A 25,000-nucleotide genomic window follows, 5' to 3' on the forward strand; every position below is an offset into this window, starting at 1 on the left:
CAGTATTGTAGTAGTTCTATTCTTGTATATAGGAGCAGTATTATAGTAGTTCTATTCTTGTATATAGGAGCAGTATTATAGTAGTTCTATTCTTGTATATAGGAGCAGTATTATAGTAGTTCTATTCTTGTATATAGGAGCAGTATTATAGTAGTTCTATTCTTGTATATAGGAGCAGTATTATAGTAGTTCTATTCTTGTATATAGGAGCAGTATTATAGTTCTATTCTTGTATATAGGAGCAGTATTATAGTAGTTATATTCTTGTATATAGGCGGCAGTATTATAGTAGTTATATTCTTGTACATAGGAGCAGTATTATAGTAGATATATTCTTGTATATAGGGGCAGTATTATAGTAGTTATATTCTTGTATATAGGAGCAGTATTATAGTAGTTATATTCTTGTATATAGGAGCAGTATTATAGTAGTTATATTCTTGTATATAGGAGCAGTATTATAGTAGTTATATTCTTTTATATAGGAGCAGTATTATAGTAGTTATATTCTTGTATATAGGAGGCAGTATTCTAGTACTGTAGTTATATTCTTGTTTATAGGAGCAGTATTATAGTAGTTATATTCTTGTATATAGGGGCAGTATTATAGTAGTTATATTCTTGTATATAGGGGCAGTATTATAGTAGTTATATTCTTGTATATATAGGGGGCAGTATTATAGTAGTTATATTCTTGTACATAGGAGCAGTATTATAGTAGTTATATTCTTGTATATAGGAGCAGTATTATAGTAGTTATATTCTTGTATATAGGGGGCAGTATTATAGTAGTTATATTCTTGTATATAGGAGCAGTATTATAGTAGTTATATTCTTGTATATAGGGGGCAGTATTATAGTAGTTATATTCTTGTATATAGGAGGCAGTATTATAGTAGTTATATTCTTGTATATAGGAGCAGTATTATAGTAGTTATATTCTTGTATATAGGGGGCAGTATTATAGTAGTTATATTCTTGTATATAAGAGCAGTATTATAGTAGATATATTCTTGTATATAGGGGCAGTATTATAGTAGTTATATTCTTGTATATAGGAGCAGTATTATAGTAGTTATATTCTTGTATATAGGAGCAGTATTATAGTAGTTATATTCCTGTATATAGGAGACAGTATTATAGTAGTTATATTCTTGTATATAGGAGACAGTATTATAGTAGTTATATTCTTGTATATAGGAGAAGTATTATAGTAGTTATATTCTTGTATATAGGAGGCAGTATTATAGTAGTTATATTCTTGTATATAGGAGGCAGTATTATAGTAGTTATATTCTTGTATATAGGAGCAGTATTATAGTAGTTATATTCTTGTATATAGGAGCAGTATTATAGTAGTTATATTCTTGTATATAGGAGGCAGTATTCTAGTAGTTCTATTCTATATAGGAGCAGTGTTATAGTAGTTATATTCTTGTATATAGGAGCAGTATTATAGTAGTTATATTCTTGTATATAGGGACAGTATTATAGTAGTTATATTCTTGTATATAGGAGGCAGTATTATAGTAGTTATATTCTTGTATATAGGAGCAGTATTATAATATTTATATTCTTGTATATAGGAGGCAGTATTATAGTAGTTATATTCTTGTATATAGGAGGCAGTATTATAGTAGATATATTCTTGTATATAGGAGCAGTATAATAGTAGTTATATTCTTGGATATAGGAGGCAGTATTATAGTAGTTATATTCTTGTATATAGGAGCAGTATTATAGTAGTTATATTCATGTATATAGGAGCATCTACTGTATAGCAGAAAGAAATTTCCTTTTGTCCACATTTCACTAGTTTCGGTCATTTTTTGCTGTATACTATAATGTAGTCATCTGCACTGCATGCAGTAAAAGTGTTGAATTGCGGTTATATTTTTATTATAGGAAAATCAGCATGGTATGGCATCTAGCACAATCTGTAACTATAATAGCATCTAAGCCCTGAGATATGGTGGCTTTCTATAACACAGCGGCAGGGACTTACCTGTATAATGATTTCAGAAGGCATTTCTTCCGTTCTCTTTGGAGCCTGTGGAATATTCTGGATCTGAATGATCTGACTGGCCACAGGGACATCTACCTTCCTGGTAAGTGGAGGTGGCGGAGGCAACGGTACTGGCAGCGCAGTGGAAGAGGTTGCGGTAATAATGGGGGCTGGGAAGCATTTAGGAGGTGGCGGTACGTTGGTTGTAGTCACTGCACTTGGTGTAGATAACCTCTGCACCTGAGGAGGTATGGCCGCCTCCGTTAAAACTGGCATGGGTTTAATAATAGGGGCTACTTTACATGGAGGATCCACAATCATGGGTTCAACATTCGTATCAATATCGGCTTCCATCATGGACATCTTCAGTATATCCGCGACGGAGGCCTTGTCCGCCATTGACACCCCAGGGAGGAGACTGGCCATGGCAGGGGTGAGCTTCGGTAGACATTCGCTTATGGTTGCTTTCGAAACAGTGGGCGGTTGATGTCCCTCAAATGTGATCTTCGTAACAGCAGAACCCTGTGATACAATGGGCTGCGCCAGGGGGAGAAGGTGAAGTATCATGTATGAGTGACATGGCATTTAAAAAATAAATAAAGCATGCACACCAACTAATATACATTACTTATCCTGTACTGATCCAGAGTTATATCCTGTATTATACTCTGGAGCTGTACTCACTATTCTGCTGGTGAGGTCACTGTGTACATACATTACATTACTTATCCTGTACTGATCCTGAGTTATATCCTGTATTATACTCCAGAGCTGTACTCACTATTCTGCTGGTGAGGTCACTGTGTACATACATTACATTACTTATCCTCTACTGATCCTGAGTTATATATCAGACAGGAGGCTCATATCTTATGCATTAATCTTTCTTTCTTTAATGCTCATAGCAGAAACATCATGCAATTTTTTCAAAACAAAAAACTACAATTCCCAGCAGTCCCCTGTACACTCCTCCCCTCCTAGCCTGACTGGCTGCTATAAAAGGGGGCTGCTTGTAGATCCTCTTCCTCTTTCTTTCTGCTCTGGCAGCAAGTTAAGTATATTGTCTAGTATTTGTACGTTATATATTTTCATATTTATAATATCATATATATAATTTCATTATTGTATATGGTCATTCATATAAGATTTTCATATTGTTATTTTGTACGTTTTATTGGTTTCACATCTATCTATATATATATATATATATATATATATATATATATATATATATATATATATATATATATATATATATATATATATATATAATATATAGCTTTCATCTGCGTGCAGGTTGTGTGTCATTTACCGCACACACCTCCACGCTCCTATTTACTGTCCTTATCTTCTCTCCTCCTTTCCTTCCCCCCCCCCCTCTCTCAGTCTGTTCTTTACCGTACTCCATCTTGGGGGGGGGGGGGGGGGGGGGGGCCTTCGCGCGTCTTCTTGCCAGTTTTTCCCGCCGCGATCCTCTCTTCGCGGGCTCAGAGTGTCGGAGGCGTGGTTTTGTGACGCACTCCGGACGCTCTCACTTACCTCATAGGCCGCGCGACCTATCACAGCGCTTGCGGTCGGAGTCTCGCGAGACTACGGCCGCGAACCCTGTAGCTGGTTTACGCCCCTTCTTCCCGCCGCCAGTGTTGTGCGAACGGAGTGAGGGAGCGCCAGCATCGCGTACGGTCTGTTGTGTGCCTGTGGCTACATTGCTTAATCGAGCTATCTTGTAGTAGGCTTCCTTCTCTACCTGCCTAGTCAATACTACTGTGAGCAGTGTGTGAACAGGTAGCATAGACCCAGAGTCTGTTACCTCATAGACTTATCTATAGATACCGCTATTTATATCCTAGCTACTTGTAGCTTATTATACTATCATGTCTGAAGATAATCATTTTGTTACCCCTGTACCCATATTGTCTGGAACTGCTGGTGGTACTATGGAGCTAGACGCTTCCCAATTTATGTCACCTTCACAACTTCAGGACCTTATTAACAAATCTGTCCAAGCTGCTTTAGCATCAGCTACTCTGCCTATTAAACCACAAGCCACTACATCGGGCATCCAACCTACAGGGGGTAAAGCCCGTTCTAAACGGAAACACGTGTCAGCCCAACTCGACTCCCCGACAGGGGAAGATAATAATATGTCCCAGACAGGACCCAACTCGGCCTGTCACGCCCCGCATCAATCTGAACAAGGACGACCCTTGGGCCTCAAGGAGACAATAAAGAGGCATAAGACCACCAGACGGTCTAAATCCAATTCTTTTGGCTGATGATGATAATTCAGAGTCTGCGGACTCAGATGCGGGGCTCATGGCAGACTTCGATGATGCCACAACAAGCACGCCAAACGAGGCGATTTTAGATACACTAGGGCAGCCATTTTTCAGCCCTGATGCTATTTCGCATCCACGTTCAGGAGACTGGGCACCGCTACCTCAGGTCGCTCAGTATATAGAGTTCTGGACCAGAAGGGCTATCGACCGGTCCAATCGCAACAAATTACGGGCAGAATGCCCTAGACCTTTTATTGCTAAAAAAGTGACATTAACGCCGGAAATAGATCCCGTCTTGCTCAAATACCTGACGCGGTCCGGTAGATACGCAAAGAAAGGGATTGAGCGTTCTTTTAAGCTCATCCAAGACAGAATTTTGGATATGTTAGGGCCACTGACCAAAATTCTAAATTTATCGGAACAGGCGGCCTCCACGGCCCAACCGGTCGACTTGGAGCAACTAAGAGGCTGGGCCCAAAGGGCCGTGTGTATGCTTGGTAGTGCAAATACTACCTGCTCTATTGAAAGGAGGAGATCAATCCTCATGAAACTAGAGCCTCAACTGTCACATTTAGCTGAGAGCGAACCAGGCCCCTCGGCCGAGGGAATGTTGTTTGGAGAGGACTTACTTAAGAATATCAACAAATTTGTGTCCCTCTTCACAAGCCTTGACAAGGCCCAATCTTCACTAAAGAAGGCGGGCCAACCCGTCAAGGTTTTTGGCAAGGCCGGCAGAAGCAGAGGCCGATCTGCCGGCCGCAATGCTTCTTTCAGGCCCTACAATAGACCAGGGGCACAACAATACCAGCCCGTACACCAAACGTATGCTTTGCCAGTGGCTCAACCCGCACCATTTCCCCCCCCCCCCCCCCCCCGGGGTCGACCATGGAGAGGACGCGGGGGACGTGGTTATCCCAGGTCACGCCCGACAACTGGTGAGTACCCTTCCACTTTCACTACCAAGTACCTTAGTGGGGGGCAGGCTAATGTATTTTACCCACGTCTGGTCCACGATTACGGCAGACACCTGGGTTCTCAACACGGTGATGGGATACACCGTAGAATTCCTGTCTGTGCCAGTTCTAAATGTTATTCCACAACCAATACGGTTTTCTGTTCAAAATGTAGCCCTCATAGACGAGGAACTACTAGAACTTCGGACAAAAGGGGCTGTTCTGGAAGTAGACCCCCAGTCTCCAGGTTTTGTCAGCAACCTCTTCTTAGTCAAGAAGAAAGACGGCGGCTATCGCCCGGTGATAAACTTAAGAGATCTAAACCAGCATGTGACATATCGTCACTTCAAGATGGAAGGCATCCATCTATTAAGAGATCTTATGCGGCCAGGAGACTGGCTAGTGAAAATCGACCTAAAGGACGCGTATCTCACCGTCCCAATGCACCCTTCCTCACAGAAATTCCTAAGATTCCTGTGGAGAGACCGAATGTGGCAATTCACTTGCCTTCCATTCGGTTTGTCGTCGGCCCCGTGGTGTTTCACCAAGTTAATGAAACCCGTGGTAGCTGCTCTTCGGAGCAGGGGGGGTGAGACTCATAATATATCTGGAAGATCTACTGATCATGGCACGGTCCAGGTCTCAAGCTCTGCTACACAAGCAGTGGACAGTGGCTCTGTTAGAGGAATTAGGATTCCTCATCAACCACAAGAAGTCGGTGCTACATCCGGCCCAAGAGATGGAATTTTTGGGTTTTCTAGTGGACACCCAACTAGCCGTTTTACGTCTACCAACATCAAAACTGGCTCTGATTCGCAAGGGTCAAACTTCTTTGAGGCTGATCGCACGGATAGTCGGCTTACTGTCGGCTTCCATTCAGGCGATTTTCCCAGCTCCACTCCATTATCGAGCACTCCAACGCCTCAAAACCCTGCATCTCCGGCAGGGTTTACGGTACGCCGACGAGGTAACACTATGTCCCGAATCGGTGTCTGAGTTGCATTGGTGGTTGCGTCATGCCGTAGAATGGAACGGCAGGACGATATTCAACTCCTGTCCGGATGTGATCATAGAATCCGATGCGAGTCGCCAAGGCTGGGGAGCTCGTTGCGGGCAAGACTCCACCGGAGGGATATGGTCAGAAGAGGAATCTCTTCTCCATATCAACGCTCTGGAACTCCTGGCAGCGTTTTTCGCTATCAGGAGCTTCCTGAGACAGAGGTCCAATTGTTGCGTATTATTACGCATGGACAACGTGGCGGCAGTACAATATGTCAACCGCCTGGGAGGCACGAGATCCAGAATTTTGACGGACATTGCGTCCGACTTTTGGCATTTCTGTCTGTCCCGGAATATCTTTCCTATAGCGGAATATCTTTCCTATAGCGGAATATCTTCCAGGGGTCGCCAACGAGGTGGCGGACTGGAATTCTCGCTACTTGATCGACTCCAGCGATTGCACCCTGGATGGGTCGGTTTTCCTGGCGCTCCAAGAATTATGGGGCCCATTACATACGGACCTCTTTGCTTCACGCCTCAACTGTCAGTTACCCCGATTTTACAGTTGGAGGCCGGACCCGGAAGCGTCTGCAGTGGACGCACTCCGCCAGAAGTGGGCGACAGGGACACATTATGCATTCCCTCCGTTCCCTCTGATTATCAGAGTCCTTCTTCAAGTTGCGACTCAGAAAGCGACGGTGCTTCTGCTCACTCCATGGTGGCCGACGCAACCGTGGTTTCCTCTCCTGTTGGGGATGTCAATGGACTATCCCAGATTAATTCCGCACTCACCTCGTCTCCTAACGAATCCAGCCAAGGGTCTTCACCCTCTGGTTCTGGAGGGCAATCTCACGCTCCTAGCGTGGTTGGTTTCGGGGTGCCAGACCCAGGTGGCGAACTTTCACAATCAGCTAGAGATCTCCTCGCCTTGGCCTGGGCCCCCGGGACTAGATCGGCGTATCGATCTGCATGGGCCTTGTGGGTTCGTTGGTGTGATCAACGACAAGTTGATCCCACTCAAGCACCTGTTCCAGTCATAGTGAACTACCTGGCGGATTCTTTTGAGATAGGAAAATCTTATAGTTCTCTAAATGTGTACAGATCCGCCATCTCGGCATATCATTGCCCGGTGGACTCGTTACCGGTTGGTAAACATCCGTTAGTGTGTCATCTCCTCAGGGGAGTTAAATTTAAACGTCCTCCTCGTCCTAGGTACCATTCTACTTGGGATGTCTCCCGGGTGTTGGATACGTTTTCCTCTTGGGAAGACAACGAGATATTGTCATTGAAACTCCTGTCTTTTAAGTTGACTACATTATTATGTCTTGTTTCCATTAAAAGAGTATCGGACGTTAGAGCTCTTGACATCTCTAGGCGTCAATTCTCACCTGAGGGAGTACGCTTTTCCGTGGTTCGACGAACCAAAACGGGTTTGCAATCAGTATTCTATCCCTTTTTTCCGTCGCACCCCAAACTTTGTGTGGTGCGCTGTCTCCAGATGTACGAGACTCGGACAGCGTCGGTACGGTCGCTTAATCATAGCCAATTGTTAATATCTTACGTGCAGCCGCACCTACCGGTTTCCTCGACCACTTTGGCCAGGTGGGTGAGATCAGCCATGGAATTAGCAGGGATTGATATTTCCCTATTCGGTGCTCACTCGTCTAGAGGAGCAATGGCCACGAAAGTGGTTACTTCAGGAGGTTCTTTGTCAGACCTCTTGTTGGCGGCTGATTGGTCGTCGGAGACGACTTTTCGCCATTTCTATTTCAGGCCAGAAGAACATGTGTCGGTATCTGTTCTTTAACTGTTATGTTTTGTCTTCTTTTATTCGAAGTTAGCTTTAAACTTGCATAAGATATGAGCCTCCTGTCTGATATATAAATCGAGATTTTCCTAGCTTGTGACGGAAAATATAAGTTATATGAAGACAGGAGGCAAGTATCTTCCCTCCCGACCCAACCCTATTATACTGTTTGTTGTCTTTCCAGGGTATTGAACGGAGACGGTGAAGACGTCCTGGTATTGTAGAAGACTGATGTTTTCTGTCGACATTGTTCATTAACAGTTTTGCGGTCCTGTTGGCCGGCGGTTCGGAAGGGTCCAAGCGGCACGGTTCCGGTGTTCGATGGTTCGGTTGCCGTTCAAGAAATTCGCATAAAGAAAGAGGAAGAGGATCTACAAGCAGCCCCCTTTTATAGCAGCCAGTCAGGCTAGGAGGGGAGGAGTGTACAGGGGACTGCTGGGAATTGTAGTTTTTTGTTTTGAAAAAATTGCATGATGTTTCTGCTATGAGCATTAAAGAAAGAAAGATTAATGCATAAGATACTCGCCTCCTGTCTTCATATAACTTATATTTTCCGTCACAAGCTAGGAAAATCTCGATTTATATCCTGTATTATACCCCAGAGCTGTACTCACTATTCTGCTGGTGAAGGTCACTATGTACATACATTACATTACTTATCCTGTACTGATCCTGAGTTATATCCTGTATTATACTCCAGAGCTGTACTCACTATTCTGCTGGTGAGGTCACTGTGTACATACATTACATTACTTATCCTGTACTGATCCTGAGTTATATCCTGTATTATACTCCAGAGCTGTACTCACTATTCTGCTGGTGAGATCACTGTGTACATACATTACATTACTTATCCTGTACTGATCCTGAGTTATATCCTGTATTATACTCCAGAGCTGTACTCACTATTCTGCTGGTGAGGTCACCGTGTATATACATTACATTACTTATCCTGTACGGATCCTGAGTTATATCCTGTATTATACCCCAGAGCTGTACTCACTGTAGTTATATAGACATAGGGACTCCACCAGTGCTTCACACTATTAAGTTCCCAAAACATTCGTGCATTACACAGACAACCCTTCGATTTTAAAAGTAACTGTGTATTCCCTTATTTCCCCTGCGGGGGCGCTGTAGGGATACCACCCTTACAGATATTACAAATGACTTCTCTCGGGGGGATTACCTGGCTGACCATCTGCTTCTCTGATGACACTGGGATCTGCATCGGGGTCTGGGAGAGCTGCGACTGCATGTAGATCTTCTGTTGACCTGCGACCTGCTGTAGTTTCGGCAGCTGCTGGGTTGTCTTTACGGCCAGCACCTGCACTACAGTCTGTTGGGGCTGAGATACCAGCGATGGGATATGCCTCTCTTTGACCAGCATGTGGCGCTGCGTGTGCTGCTGGATGTGCTCCTGCTGTAGGGGGGTGATCTTCTGCTGTCGGATGGACAGCTGGGCCGTCTGCTGGATCTTATGCTGGATCTGCTCCGGCTGGAGCTGGATGATCTGCTTCTGCTTGGTCTGCAGGGACTGGACCGTCTTCACTTGGAGGTGCGCCCCCTCCTGGTGCAGGTGGATTTGTTTCTGCTGCCTCTGAGCCAAGGCGGATCTGTAGAAGAGTCCGGTCTGGGGATCCAGCGTGTCCATTTCTTCCACTTCCCCTTCTTCCGTCACAGTCTCTTCTGTTCTCTTGAACGCGGTGTGGCTGCTCAATGCCTGCGGGACGATATAAAGCGTCAGCAAAGTTATAAGGGATCGTGGAAAAATATCACGTTATCGTAGCAGGTAAACAGTACACTATCACAGGACTGAACAACTCTGTATTAATAAGGGATATCCCAGGCAAAAACTTTTTTTTTTATATATATATATCAACTGGCTCTGGAAAGTTTAACAGATTAGTAAATTTCTTCTATTAAAAAATCTTAATCCTTCCAATAATTATCAGCTGCTGAAGTTGAGTTGTTCTTTTCTGTCTGGCAACAGTGCTCTCTGCTGACATCTCTGCTTGTATCAGGAACTGCACAGAGCAGAAGAGGTTTGTTATGGGGATTTGCTTCTACTCTGGACAGTTCCCGAGACAGGTGTCATCAGAGAGCACTTAGACAGAAAAGAACAACTCAACTTCATCAGCTCATAAGTACTGAAAGGATTAAGATTTTTTTAAATAGAAGTAATTTACAAATCTGCTTAATTTTCTGGAGCCAGTTGATTTATATATATGTTATTTCCTGGACAACCCCTTTAAATGTAACTTTTAATTAAATTTAGATACAGCAGAGGGGGGGGGGGGGACTTACGAGTCGGAGTCTCTTGATAGGTGCAGACTTTGTCTTTATTAAAGGTGCAATTACATATCTATAACGCCGGACGCCGAGATCCGCAGCTTCGCTTAAGCAATTACCTTAATACTAAGTCTGCACCTTTCAAGAGACTCCGACTCGTAAGTGCCCCCCCCTCCCCTTCTCTGCTGTATCTACATGTGTTATGCATTGATCTCTGCACGGGGTTGAGCACAGTATGGAGTATCATAGGTGTTTGCTGAGATACTTAAAGGGGCACTCTCCTTAAAAAAAAAATGTTGCTATTGCACTCCTTATGATAAATAAAAAATATTTCTAATATACTTTGTTTAAAAAAAAAAAGAAGTTTTCTCTGTTTTATTTGTGCTTAAAAAAGCTCAAGAGCACATTTTCCACCATCTTATACAAAGAATTTGGACCAAAGCCCAAACACAGGAAGTGCAGCCTGGAGTGCTGAGGGGGGGGGGGGGTCCAGCCTCATCCTAAGTCTGTGTATGAGATGGGGGAAAACAACCTTTTTTTTTGTTTTTTTTCCTTTTTTTTTTTTTAAGCACAAATAAAACTTAATTTTTTAAAACAAAATATATTAGAAATATTTTTTTTATTTACCATAAGTTAGTGCAATAGCAAAAATTTGTTTTAATGAGAGTTACCATTTAAGAGATACCTGGATTAAATTACAACAGTGCCGAGTCTCTGTCTCCTTTTGCCTAATGGAATTGTAACCATTAATTTACACATGTAAAAGATAAAATAACTAAATATATAAATAAATAACTAAATAAAAAAAAAATAAAAAAAAAATAAAAAAATTATATATATATAATTTATTAAGTTATTTATTTATATATTTAGTTATTTATATATTTAGTTATTTATTTTATCTTTTACATGTGTAAATTAATGGTTACAATTCCAATGGTTACATTCTATAACAATACGATTCTTACCCAAGTGGAAAATTGTGACCCCCCAAAGTCATATCCCAACGTCCCGCCCCCCCTCCAATGAAATGGCAGGGTTTATCAGGGGATGGAAGACAGGATCATAACAAGACAGATGGACCCAAGCAGATGACAGGGCATAATACAAGGGATATTTTTGGCATGGTTGTTTAATGTATTAGATTATGCCATGGCATCTACTTTGGTCCATCTGTCTTCTATGATCTTGTCCCCTGATGAACCCCACCATCTAATGGAGTAGAGGAAACACGTCGACATAGGACACTGAAAAGGAAATATTTTTCTGGGGTCACAATTGTCCACTTGAGGTCAGGATCTGATGTGTTGTGGCACTAACATCCCCCAGTGTGTATCTGGTCCCATCTGCTGTAAAGGACTATTGGTTTAATTTCTATTCTTTTCTGGCAGAATTTTGTCTCTCTCTCAGGACTGCTTTGATTTGCCTACTTTTAGATGTGTAAATTAAACAATATGTTTAATCCAGAGTTTTTTCAGTCCTGGAATTGTTGATCATGGGGAAAAAAAAAAAAAAAAGACAGTAAGTTTTAGCAATATCCCTAACAGAGTATTGGACTTGTGCGAGCAGCTGTTTGTGCTCCAGAGCCAACATCAGAGACTATGGAGCCGACGCCTCTGGTTACTGCGTCCTGTACACAAATCACTGCTCTCTCCTTGTACAGGTGTCTTTCATGTCTTTCGGCATAGAAGAAGAAGAGGTGTCCATACATATAAGAGCAACGTCAGCCGACACTGATGATTTATTGTGAGGGGGGGGGGTCTCCTGATTCACCTATGGCTGATGATCTGAGGAGCCTGAAGGATAGGAGGTGGGGGGGGGCAGAAGAGCCTGAAGGATAGGAGGTGGGGGGGGGGGGGCTTAGACAAGAGGCTGAAGGATGGGGGGGGGGGGGAAGACAGAAGAGGCTGAAGGTTAGGAGGTGTGGGGGGGAACAGAAGAGGCTGAAGGATGGGGGGGGGGGGGAGACAGAAGAGACTGAAGGATAGGAGGTGGAGGGGGACAGAAGAGACTGAAGGATAGGAGGTGGGGGGGGGGGGGGCAGAAGAGCCTGAAGGATAGGAGGTGGGGGGGGGGGGGTGACAGAAGAGCCTGAACGATAGGAGGGGGGGGGGGAGGGACAGAAGAGCCTGAAGGATAGGAGGTGTAGGGGAGGTGGGGGGGGGGGAGACAGAAGAGGCTGAAGGATAGGAGATGGGGGGAGGGGGAGCCTGAAGGATAGGAGGTGACAGAAGAGGCAACAAGCCTGGTAGAAAAGGGAGTGGGAGGGAGATCAGGTTTCTGAAGGAAATGATTGGGGGGCAACAGAGAAGAAGTCTGTGGGTGAGAACATTTGAAATCTCAGCCCCCTCCTGTGTACCGGGAGGGAAGGGATGGGGGGGGTTATAGCTGTTGGGCACACAGTGATGGTGGGGCCGAGCTCTGCAGAACATACCTGATGCATTATGTGTGTGATGGCCCCGCTAGAGGAGGTGGGAAGAGATTTTACCACCACCGACGTCTGCGCTGCGCTCTGAGACTGCGACATGTGCTGCAGCAGAGTACGAGAGGACTGCGACGTCTGCAGGTGGTGGTGGTGCTGCGACGGGTGGCTGACCTGGAGGAGCGAGGTGAGAGGAACGTCTCCAGAACTTACGGTGGTGGTGGAAGCCACGGGTCTCGTCTTACCTGGAAGGAGGAAAGAAGAGCGTTAGCGTGTGCGACTTTCCAAGGTACTCCTAGATGTAAATGAGAATGGTTTCTATTCACTGACAGCAAGCTAGTTAGGAACTAGAAACCCAGAGATTTGAGAACTGGTTCAGCTGAGGATCTGTAAAAGAGTTGTTAATGGTCTATGCAAACCAAAAACCTAGACCAGTGTGCCTCCAGCTGTTGCAAAACTACAACTACCAGCATGCCCGGACAGCCAAAGGCTGTCCGGGCATGCTGGGAGTTGAAGTTTTGCAATAGCTGGAGGCACATTGGTTAGAAAACAATGTTCTAGACTGGGACCCGCAGCGATCAGCTGTAATCTCTCGGAAAACCAGGGAGTGTTAAAATTTCTCTGCAGCGCCACCACAGGTGATATGAAGTATTACACTTTGTGCATACACGTCAATGGGCTGTCTGTGTAATAAAGGACAGAAGAGGTCCCCCACAGCTCCACACTCCAACAGTACACATACAAAAAGTGCAAGAAACAACTGATGAACAAGTAAGGGTCCAGAGGCCGGGGGAGGCCTAAAGGGACAAAAACACAATAACATGGTAATCATAAGGAGGTAGTACAGTAGGTGCACAATGCGTTCTGAGTAGAGGAATAAAGTACCGTATATACTAGGGATGTAAGAAAAAAAATCGATTCCCGCGATTATCGCGATTTTTCACTTGCCGATACTGAATCGATTCAAAAATATTTTGAATCGATTCAGTATCGGCAAGTGAAAAATCGCTTTAGTGATGTGGAATTTGTATCTCCTGATGCACAGAAAGCATGTCCCGGGCATCAGGAGATACAAGTTCCACATTTTGTCAGCCGGATCTGACACGGCAGCAGCGGCGCTCTGGATGTATGGAGCGGGCTCCGGCTCGTGCCCGCTCCATACTCTGCTGCCCCCGGCTGATTTCAGTATCCGGGGGCCGCTGATGCTTCACCGCCGCTAATATCCAGCATGCGGTGCTCTGCAGTGTGTATGGAGCGGGCTCCCGACTCGTGCCCGCTCCATACTCTGCGGCCCCCGGCTGTTCTCAGTAGCCGGGGGCCGCCGCTAATAGCCAGCATGCGGCGATCGCCGCGGCTGGCTATTAACCCTTTAGATCGCCGCTGTCAAAGCTGACAGCGGCGTCTAAAGGGAGATGTGTATGCTCTCCGTGGCTCTGTCATTGATAGATCCTGGCTGGACCAGGCTCTATCAATGGATTGCAGATAAATGGAGTTCAATAGAACTCTATTCATCTGTCTGAGGAATCTAATGATTCCTAAAAGACTAATAAAGTGTACCAAAAAAAAAATAAAAATAAAGTTTTAATAAAAGCGTAAAAGACATTGTTTTTTAATCAGAATCGGGATATATTGCGATGTATCGTCACCTAGACGGTATCGCGATATATCGGGATATATCAAATCGCCACACTGGTATCGCGATTCGAATCGAATCGCCAAATTCTTGGCGATTCACACCCCTAGTATATATTAGAGAGTATTAGCCGTTCTGAATATAAGCCGAGGCCAGCAATTTCACCGCAAAAACCCAGGAAAAAAAAAAAAAAAAAAAAAAAAAAAAAAAAAAAAAGTTATTGACTCGACTATAGGCCTAGGGTGGGAAATACATCATTCCCCCCCGTCATCGTCACCCCCCCCTGTCATCATCACCCCCCGTCATAGTCATCATCCCCCCCCCCCACCTTCATCAACGCTGCCCGTCAATTCCTTCGTCATCATCCAGACCCCCCCCTTTGTCAGGGCCATCCATCTTTGGCCATCTATGCTGCAGGGAACGTCCGGTGGGGAGAGTTAGTCGTTCCGGGCTGTACATCTTCTCCACTCCGGGCCGGCCACGGACTAGTGACGTTGCGTTGACGACAACGCGCAGGGATGTCCGTGCACAGCAGACGTCCCTGCTCGGTGGCATCAATGCAGAGTCACTAGTTCGGGGCCGGCCTGTAGTGGAGAAGATGTACAGCCCGGAACGACTAAGGCTGGTTCCCATTACGTTTTCCTCCATACGGGAGCGCATATATATATATAATTCATTTCAATGAGCCGACTGCAGTGAAACGTTTGGTCTGGTCGGCTCATTTTTGCCTCGTATGCCCTTTTTCCCCGCACCTAAAACCGTGGTCGACGGGGGGGGGTGATTTCAGCATGAAAAATTGTGCTGAAAAACTCTGCTTATACTCTAGTATATACGGTAAGCAGCGGCAGCAGGGAGAAGAGTAACAAGGCAGGTAAGCCAGATCCGAAGGGCACCCAGAGCTATAAGCAAGGAAGTCAGAGAGGAAAGGAGCTTGGAGGAAGGGGCAGGGAGCTTGTCCATACCACTCGGAGCGCAAAGAAAGACTCAAAACACATTGTCAAAAGCACAAATCCATAATAGAGGACAAACTGCAAGGAAGAGAAAGGAAACATAAAACATAAAGGATAAAGACCAGGGGGAGTCATAGACAGAAAACAAAGGGAAGAACAACCATTGAGGAAGAGAACCGACGGGACGTATGCCACCATAGAACAAAGGAAGGTGAATGTGAATGGACAACACAGCCACCCAAGTATAGGGAAGCAATCTTAGGGCGCCATATCTGTGGGAGGAGCAAAACAGCGACCACGGGAGCGGCATCAGTCGGAAGTATAGTCATTAATTCTTCCATGTGTCGAGTATAAGCAATCTCCACAAACCATTCCTCAAGAGTGGGAGGGTCCGTAGACTTCCACCTCCGAGCAATGACCTGAAGGAGGCGTCGCGCCAGCAATAGGATTTCTTAACTCCTTAACGACGCAGGACGTATATTTACGTCCTCCTCTGTCCCCGCGTCATATCAGGTCGGTCCCGGCGGCTATCAACGGCCGGGACCCGCGGCTAATACAGGACATCACCGATCGCGGTGATGCCCTGTATTAAAGGGGTATTCCAGGCCAAAACTTTTTTTTTATATATCAACTGGCTCCGGAAAGTTAAACAGATTTGTAAATTACTTCTATTAAAAAAAATCTTAATCCTTCCAATAGTTATTAGCTTCAGAGTTGTTGTTTTCTGTCTAACTGCTCTCTGATGACTCACGTCCTGGGAGCTGTGCAGTTCCTATGGGGATATTCTCCCATCATGCACAGCTCCCGGGACGTGACATCATCATTGAGCAGTTAGACAGAAAACTTCAGAAGCTAATAACTACTGGAAGGATTAAGATTTTTCAATAGAAGTAATTTACAAATCTGTTTAACTGTTCGGGACAGCCGTGGTGAAATCGCGGCGTCCCGAACAGCTTACAGGACACCGGGAGGGCCCTTACCTGCCTCCTTGGTGTCCGATCGACAAATCACTGCTCCGTGCCTGAGATCCAGGTAGGAGCAGTCAAGCGACGATAACACTGATCACAGGCGTGTTAATACACGCCAGTGATCAGCATAGGAGATTAAAAAAAAGTGTTAATAAAGGTCATTTAACCCCTTCCCTAATAAAAGTTTGAATCACCCCCCTTTTCCCATAAAAAATAAAAGTGTAAATAAATAATAAACATATGTGGTATCACCGCGTGCGTAAATGTCCGAACTATAATAACATATCGTTAATTAAGCCGCACGGTCAATGGCGTACGCGCAAAAAAATTCCAAAGTCCAAAAAAGCTTATTTTTGGTCACTTTTTAGGTCAAAAAGTCCGATCAAAACAAGAATCGTACTGATAAAAACTTCAGATCACGGCGCAAAAAATGAGTCCTCATACCGCCCCATGCGTGGAAAAATAAAAAAAAAGTTACAGGGGTCAGAAGATGAGAATTTTAAACATATACATGTTCCTGCATGTAGTTATGATTTTTTCCAGAAGTGCGACAAAATCAAACCTATATAAGTAGGGGATCATTTTAATCGTATGGACCTACAGAATAATGATAAGGTGTCATTTTTACCGAAATATGTACTGTGTAGAAACGGAAGCCCCCAAAAGTCGCACAATTATTTTTTTTTTCCATTTTGCCGTGAATTTTTGGGCAAAATGACTGATGTCACTGCAAAGTAGAATTGGTGGCGCAAAAAATAAGCCATAATATTGATTTTTAGGTAGAAAATTGAAAGGGTTATGATTTTTAAAAGGTAAGGAGGAAAAAACGAAAGTGCAAAAACAGAAAAACCCTGAGTCCTTAAGGGGTTAAAGGGGTACTCCGGTGGAAAACTTTTTTTTTTTTTTTTTAAATCAACTGGTGCCAAAAAGTTAATCAGATTTGTAAATGACTTCTATTTAAAAATCTTAATCCGTCCAGTACTTATCAGCTGCTGTATGCTCTAGAGGAAGTTGTGTAGTTCTTTCCAGTCTGACCACAGTGCTCTTTGCTGCCACCTCTGTCCATGTCGGGAACTGTCCCGAGCAGGAGAGGTTTGCTATGGGGATTTTCTCCAGCTCTGGACAGTTCCTGACATGGACAGAGGTGTCAGCAGAGAGCACTGTGGACAGACAGAAAAGGTCTACACAACTTCCTCTAGAGCATACAGCAGCTGATAAGTACTGGAAGGATTAAGATTTTTAAATAGAAGTAATTTACAAATCTGTTTTAACTTTCTGGCACCAGTTGATTTAAAAAAAAAAATAAAAAAAATAAAATAAGTATTCCATTGGAAACTTGGCGACTACTTTAAATAAATAAATCTTTAAAAAATTTTTAAAAAAAATACATGGGCCCTGATTATTGTAAACCTTACTTGTTTTGGTCGGGCTGTGCGCCAGAATTTGGCACATTGTGCCACAAATTTTGTCTTCTGCAGAATTTGAGCCAAAAATTGTAAAAACCAAACCCCCTCTCTATTTTACTCCTAAAGGAGGCATGGCCGGCATGAAAGGGGGCGTGGTCACCAAAAAGGAGACATGTCCCCGACATTATCAAACAATCCCAAAGTATTTACTAAGGTTTCCACAGAAAACGTGGTGGATTTGACCTGAGGAAACCGCGACCTGTGTAAAAGAAGCAAAATATAAGAAAACGTAAGTAAATACCGTAGAAAAATAATCTGTAGGGAAAAAACCCAGAAGGAAAACTACAAAAAACGCTCAGTAAATCAGGGTCATTATCTGCTCCATTAACCTAAATAGCAAATAAGGTGACATTAGTAATTTTTTAAATGTGTTTCCAGTTATAAGGATAAACATTTAGGTGAGGAGAGACGACAGGAATGGGCACAGTGTGAGGTCACAGTACGAGATTACAGGAACGTCCGTCTCATAGCACTAAAGAGAATTCATCTGATAACCCCGTTATATTAAGATCCCCCCCTGTGTATTCTGGAATCAGAGTTATCCTGGTTAATGTCAAGGAGTCCTGTACTAATCTATATAGAGGCTTGAACACATCTCTATATTACTTTATATTGTACTCCAGAGCTGTACTCACTATTCTGCTGGTGGGGTCACTGTGTACATACATTACTTATCCTGTACTGATCCTGAGTTATATCCTGTATAATACTCCAGAGCTGTACTCACTATTCTGCTGGTGAGGTCACTGTGTACACACATTACATTACTTATCCTGTACTGATCCTGAGTTATATCCTGTATTATACTCCAGAGCTGTACTCACTATTCTGCTGGTGGGGTCACTGTGTACATACATTACATTACTTATCCTGTACTGATCCTGAGTTATATCCTGTATTGTACTCCAGAGCTGTACTCTCTATTCTGCTGGTGAGGTCACTGTGTACATACATTACATTACTTATCCTGTACTGATCCTGAGTTATATCCTGTATTATACTCCAGAGCTGTACTCACTATTCTGCTGGTGGGGTCACTGTGTACATACATTACATTACTTATCCTGAGTTATATCCAGTATTATACTCCAGAGCTGCACTCACTATTCTGCTGGTGAGATCACTGGGTACATACATTACTTATCCTGTACTGATCCTGAGTTATATCCTGTATTATACTCCAGAGCTGTACTCACTATTCTGCTGGTGGGGTCACTGTGTATATACATTACATTACTTATCCTGTACTGATCCTGAGTTATATCCTGTATTATACTCCAGAGCTGTACTCACTATTCTGCTGGTGAGGTCACTGTGTACATACATTACATTACTTATCCTGTACTGATCCTGAGTTATATCCTGCATTATACTCCAGAGCTGTACTCACTATTCTGCTGGTGAGGTCACTGTGCACATACATGACATTACTTATCCTGTACTGATCCTGAGTTATATCCTGTATTATACTCCAGAGCTGTACTCACTATTCTGCTGGTGGAGTCACTCTGTACACGCATTATATTATGGACAATCTATCTACTTTCTCTTATAAGGATTTGTCCAGTTTGCAGATTCCCCGATATGAATCTTGTTTGTATTCGCCTCCATGTAGCAGCTCCTGTCTCTGCTCTGGAGGATTCTCTGCATCAGGCACAGGATACAAAGTCTTCAGACCCTTTTAATTTTATATATTATCTTGCTCCTTGTGCTAAAACAAAAAATCAGTTTCCCCATCATTTTGCCCTCAGTGACCCATAATAAAGTGAAAACAGAGTTATAGAAATATTTGCATATTTTTAAAAAGAAACAAAAATAATTTCACTTGGACACAAGTATTCAGACCCTTCACTATGACCTGTGATATTTATCCTTCCATTTGTCTTGATGAACTCTTTGGGAGGACACAGCCCTGTCTATATAAAGGTCTGACAGCTGACAATGTATTTCAGAGCAAAAAAACAAGATATGAGGTAGAAAGAACTGCCTGTAGAGCTCAGAGACCAAATTGAATGGAGGAAATAGATCTGGAGAAGGGGGGCTTCATAATTCTTATATGGAAGAAGAAAAAAAACCAAGACTCTTCCTAGAGCTGCCACCCCACAAAACTAAGTTATTGGGTAAGAAAGGGGAGCAAAAACTCAATGGTCCCTCTGGCCGAGCTCTGAAGATCCTGTGAGCAGATGGGAGAAACTTCTAGAAGGTCCAGAACCATCACTGCAGCCTCCAAAATCTGGGTTGTATGGCCAAAAGAAGCCTCCACAGTAATAACACATTTAAGACCCTTGGAGATTACAGAGAAGGATCTAAAGATCAGACCATGAGGAACAAGATTCTCTGGTCTGAGGAAACCAAGATTGAACTTTCTGGCCTCAGTTCTAAGCGTCATGTCTGGAGGAAACCAGGCACTGCCCATCACCTGCCCAATACCATCCCTACAGTGATCATGGTGGGGGCAGCATCATGTCTGGGGGAAACCAGGTACTGCCCATCACCTGCCCAATACCATCCCTACAGTGATCATGGTGGGGGCAGAATCATGTCTGGGGGAAACCAGGCACTGCCCATCACCTGCCCCATACCATCTCTACAGTGATCATGGTGGGGGCAGCATCATGTCTGGGGGGAAACCAGGCACTGCCCATCACCTGCCCAATACCATCCCTACAGTGATCATGGTGGGGGCAGCATCATGTCTGGGGGAAACCAGGCACTGCCCATCACCTACCCAATACCATCCCTACAGTGATCATGGTGGGGGCAGCATCATGTCTGGGGGAAACCAGGCACTGCCCATCACCTGCCCAATACCATCCCTACAGTGATCATGGTGGGGGCAGCATCATGTCTGGGGGAAACCAGGCACTACCCATCACCTGCCCAATACCATCCCTACAGTGATCATGGTGGGGGCAGCATCATGTCTGGAGGAGACCAGGTACTGCCCATCACCTCCCCAATACCATCCCTACAGTGATCATGGTGGGGGCAGCATCATGTCTGGAGGAAACCAGGCACTGCCCATCACCTGCCCAATACCATCCCTACAGTGATCATGGTGGGGGCAGCATCATGTCTGGAGGAAATCAGGTACTGCCCATCACCTGCCCAATACCCATCCCTACAGTGATCATGCTGTGGGGATTTGGAGACTGGTCAGGGTTGAGGGAAAGCTGAATGAAGCAAAATACAGAGATATTCTTAATGAAAACCTGATTCAGAGCTCTGGACCTCAGACCCGGCCCCCTGAATGCAAATCTATGGGAGGGGGCGTGACATCGTCACGCCCCCTCCCATAGACTTGCATTGAGGGGGCGGGGCGTGATGTCATTGCATTGAGGGGGCTGGGCTATGACGTCACAAGCTCCCGACTCCAGTGTTCGGAACAGTTTGTTCCAAACGATGAGCAGCGGAGTACCCCTTTAATGACAATGAGGGCAGTGAGAACACAGACTTATGGTTGGGTCATGCTGAGGGTTGTAGTGTTTTATGTATGGAGTATAACAAAACTGTATTAGTTTAATGTCTTCTAGTTAGCCATGTTGGGGGTTGTAGTCCTCTACATGTGGGAAGAGATTTATTATTTGTGGCTGTGTGCAGTCATTTCGCCTGCTTTATTTTGTTTTATTTTTTTTTTGGCGCTGTGTTTTTCGGCTTACATGTGCCAAATTTTATAAAAATGGTGCACAAATGAAAAACCACCTCAGAATTTGCTGTAGGATGACACTTTTCTAAGGCAAGGCAGACATGGTATGAACTTGCGTATTTTTTTAGCTTTGCTTTTTTGAACGTTTGCGCACTTTTTTTTTTTTTTGCGCCTTTTTAACCCCTTAAGAACTCAGCCCATTTGGGCCTTAAGGGCTCAGACAATTTAATTTTTACGTTTTCGTTTTTTCCTCCTCGCCTTCAAAAAATCATAACTCTTTTATATTTTCATCCACAGAATAGTATGAGGGCTTGTTTTTTGCGCGACCAGTTGTCCGTTGTAATGCCATCACTCACTTAACCATAAAATGTATGGCGCAACCAAGAAAATACTATTTGCGTGGGGAAATTAAAAAGAAAACCGCAATTTTGCAAATTTTGGAAGGTTTCGTTTTCACGCCGTACAATTTACGATAAAAATGACATGTGTTCTTTATTCTTTGGGTCAATACGATTAAAATGATACCCATGATAATATACTTTTCTATTACTGTTGCGCTTAAAAAAAAAATCGTAAACTTTTTAACCAAATTAGCACGTTTAAAATCCCCTTATTTTGAGGATCTATAACTTTTTCATTTTTCCGTATAAGCGGTGGGATGAGGGCTCATTTTTTGCGCCGTGATCTGTACTTTATTGATACCATATTTATTTATTTAAAACTTTTAATCCATTTTTTATAAAAAAAAAAATTGGAATAAAAATGTTATAAAAAAAAAATTTGGGACTTTATTTTTTTTTTATTGTTCACGTTCACCGTACGGTATCATTAACATTTTAATTTATTAGTTCAAATATTTACGTACGCGGCGATACCAAATATGCATATAAAATATTTTTTTAACACTTTCTGGGGGTGAAATAGGGAAAACTGGCCAATTTAGGTTTTTATTGGGGGAGGGGTTTTTTCAATTTTTTTAACTTTTTTACTTTTATTTTTAACTTTAATAGTCCCCATAGAGGACAATTTATAGCAATCACTTGATTGCTAATACTGTGCAGTGCTATGTATAGGACACAGTACTGATCAGGGTTATCGATCATCTTCTGCTCTGGTTTGCGGGAAGGCAGCGGAGCCAGGTGAGGGGACCTCCTTCTGCAGTGCTGGATGATCGGATCGCCGCGGCAGCGCTGCGGGCAATCAGATCATCCATTTTAGTGGCCGCGATGCTGTATCTGAGGGGTTAATGTGGACATCCGCGGGATCCATGGCTGCAGTCCCTGCGGTCACCAGCCGGGACCTGCCGCGCATGATCCGAGCATCGCTCCGATGCTCGCGGTTATTCTTAGGACGTAAATGTACGTCTTGGTTCGTTAAGTACCAGCTCACATTAGGCGTACATTTACGTCCTGCGTCGTTAAGGGGTTAAACACTTCTGCTGCAATGTCAATAACGATTCACTGCATTTCAGTCAGTTTTGCAGAAAGTGTTTATTTTAAAATTGCACAAAATTTTTTGCGTAAAAAATTAGTGTGCAAAAATGTTGCGCCAAAAGTTACAGCCAATAAAACATCAGGAAGGCAATGATAAATCTCCGCTACAAAGCATAAGAGAAACAAATTATAGTTCTGTCCAGTGGGCGGTCATGTTGGGGGTTGTAGTGTTCTATTTGCAGAATGTAACCAGAATTGTATTACGGTCATATCATGGTGGGGATATGTTGGGGGTTGTAGTATTTTATGTAGAGAGAATACTAGAACTGTGTTATGGTCATGTCTAGTGGTTGGCTACGTTGGGGCTTGTAGTGTTCTATGTGTGGAGTATAAATAGAATTATTTTATGGTTGGACCATGTTGGGGGTTGTAGTATTTTATGTATAGAGTATAAAAGAATTGTATCATGGTCAGGTCTCGCAGTCAGGTTATGTCGGGGGTTGTAGTGTTCTATAGAGTATAACAGAACTGTATTAATATTAAGTATAGCGGTTGAGTAATGTTGGGGGTTGTAGTGTTCTATATAGAGTATAACAGAACTGTTAATATGAGGTATAGCGGTTGAGTAATGTTGGGGGTTGTAGTGTTCTATAGAGTATAACAGAACTGTATTCATATTATTAAGTATAGTGGTTGTAGTTTTCTCTATAGAGTATAACTGAACTATTAATATTAAGTATAGCGGTTGAGTAATGTTGGGGGTTGTAGTGTTTTATGTAGAGTATAACAGGACTGTATTAATATTATTAAGTATAGTGGTTGAGTAATGTTGGGGGTTGTAGTTTTCTCTATAGAGTATAACTGAACTATTAATATTAAGTATAGCGGTTGAGTAATGTTGGGGGTTGTAGTGTTTTATGTAGAGTATAACAGAACTGTATTAATATTAGGTATAGTGGTTGAGTAATGTTGAGGGTTGAAGTGTTTTATGTATAACTGAATTGTATTATGGTCAAGTAAGTGGTTGTAGTGTTCTACGTATTTTGGCCAGGTTGCGTTGGGGGTTGTAGTGCTCTATGTAAAGTACAATAGAACTATATTACGGTGAGGTCCGGCAGTCAGTTCCTGTTGGGGGTTGTAGTGTTCTATGCACCTAGGCATGGGTTTTAAAGGGGTATTCAATGAAAAAAAAAAAAAAAAAACATTTTTCCATATCAGCTGGCTCCAGAAAGTTAAACAGATTTGTAAATGACTACTATTTAAAAAAAAAAAAAAAAAAATCTTAATCCTTCCAGTACTTATCAGCTGCTGAAGTTGAGTTGTTCTTTTCAGTCTGACCACAGTGCTCTCTGCTGACACCTCTGTCTGTATCAGGAACTGTCCAGAGCAGGAGAGGTTTGCTATGGGGATTTTCTCTTGCTCTGGACAGTTCCTGACATGGACAGAGGTGTCAGCAGAGAGGCCTGTGGTCAGACAGAAAAGAACAACTCAACTTCAGCAGCTGATAAGTACTGGAAGGATTAAGATTATTATTATTATTTTTTTTTTTATAGAAGTCATTTACAAATTTGTTTTAACTTTCTGGAGCCAGTTGATATGAAAAAAGAATGTTTTTTTTTTCATAGAATACCCCTTTAAGTGTTCCTAGCTGACAATCACAGCAGTGGTCACAGGACTGCTCGCCCCTTATTATTAGGATCTTAGAATAATTGACTGCGCCCCCTACCTGTAGATATGTATTCTGCAACCAATTCTGATTCCACCACAGCAATGGAAGACCTTTCAGTCTGGTGTTTATCAGGGGCCATCTGGATAGGAACAGCCATCTGACTGAGGTCAATAGTCGGCCTGCGGGGCTTAAAATCCGCTTTGTCTTTCACTAAAGAATAAAATGGGCAATTAGAGACAGAAGCCAATGTCGGAGCTAGGGTTGCCACCTGGCTGGTATTTTTGTATTAAAAATACCGGCAATGCAATGGCTGGAATTTATCCAACCAATCCTACAACTCCAGGAATGTTGCACTGTAGACTAAAACAGTGTTTCCCAACCAGGGGTGCCTCCAGCTGTTGCAAAACTACAACTCCCAGCATGCCCGGACAGCCAACGGCTGTCCGGGCATGCTGGGAGTTGTAGTTTTGCAACAGCT

At 43.3% G+C, this 25,000-nt stretch overlaps 1 protein-coding gene across 5 annotated transcripts in view; it reads right to left on the minus strand.

The window, feature by feature from the left end:
• The window catches only part of EMSY (EMSY transcriptional repressor, BRCA2 interacting), a 56,089-nt gene that overhangs the window by 792 nt on the left and 30,297 nt on the right, over positions 1 to 25,000 (minus strand). For 4 of the 5 annotated variants that reach the window (XM_056561174.1, XM_056561172.1, XM_056561173.1 and 1 more), the window contains exons 15-18: positions 24,580 to 24,732; positions 12,770 to 13,002; positions 9,233 to 9,766; positions 2,006 to 2,542 (exon numbers count right to left, since the gene is read on the minus strand). In XM_056561174.1, the coding sequence (XP_056417149.1) occupies positions 2,006 to 2,542; positions 9,233 to 9,766; positions 12,770 to 13,002; positions 24,580 to 24,732 (1,457 nt within the window). The remainder of the gene's footprint in view (positions 1 to 2,005; positions 2,543 to 9,232; positions 9,767 to 12,769; positions 13,003 to 24,579; positions 24,733 to 25,000) is intronic. The other variant, XM_056561175.1, reaches the window with a different exon arrangement.

The sequence above is a fragment of the Hyla sarda genome, chromosome 2 (assembly GCF_029499605.1).
Source record: "Hyla sarda isolate aHylSar1 chromosome 2, aHylSar1.hap1, whole genome shotgun sequence".
In the NCBI taxonomy this organism is placed as follows: Eukaryota; Metazoa; Chordata; class Amphibia; order Anura; family Hylidae; genus Hyla; species Hyla sarda.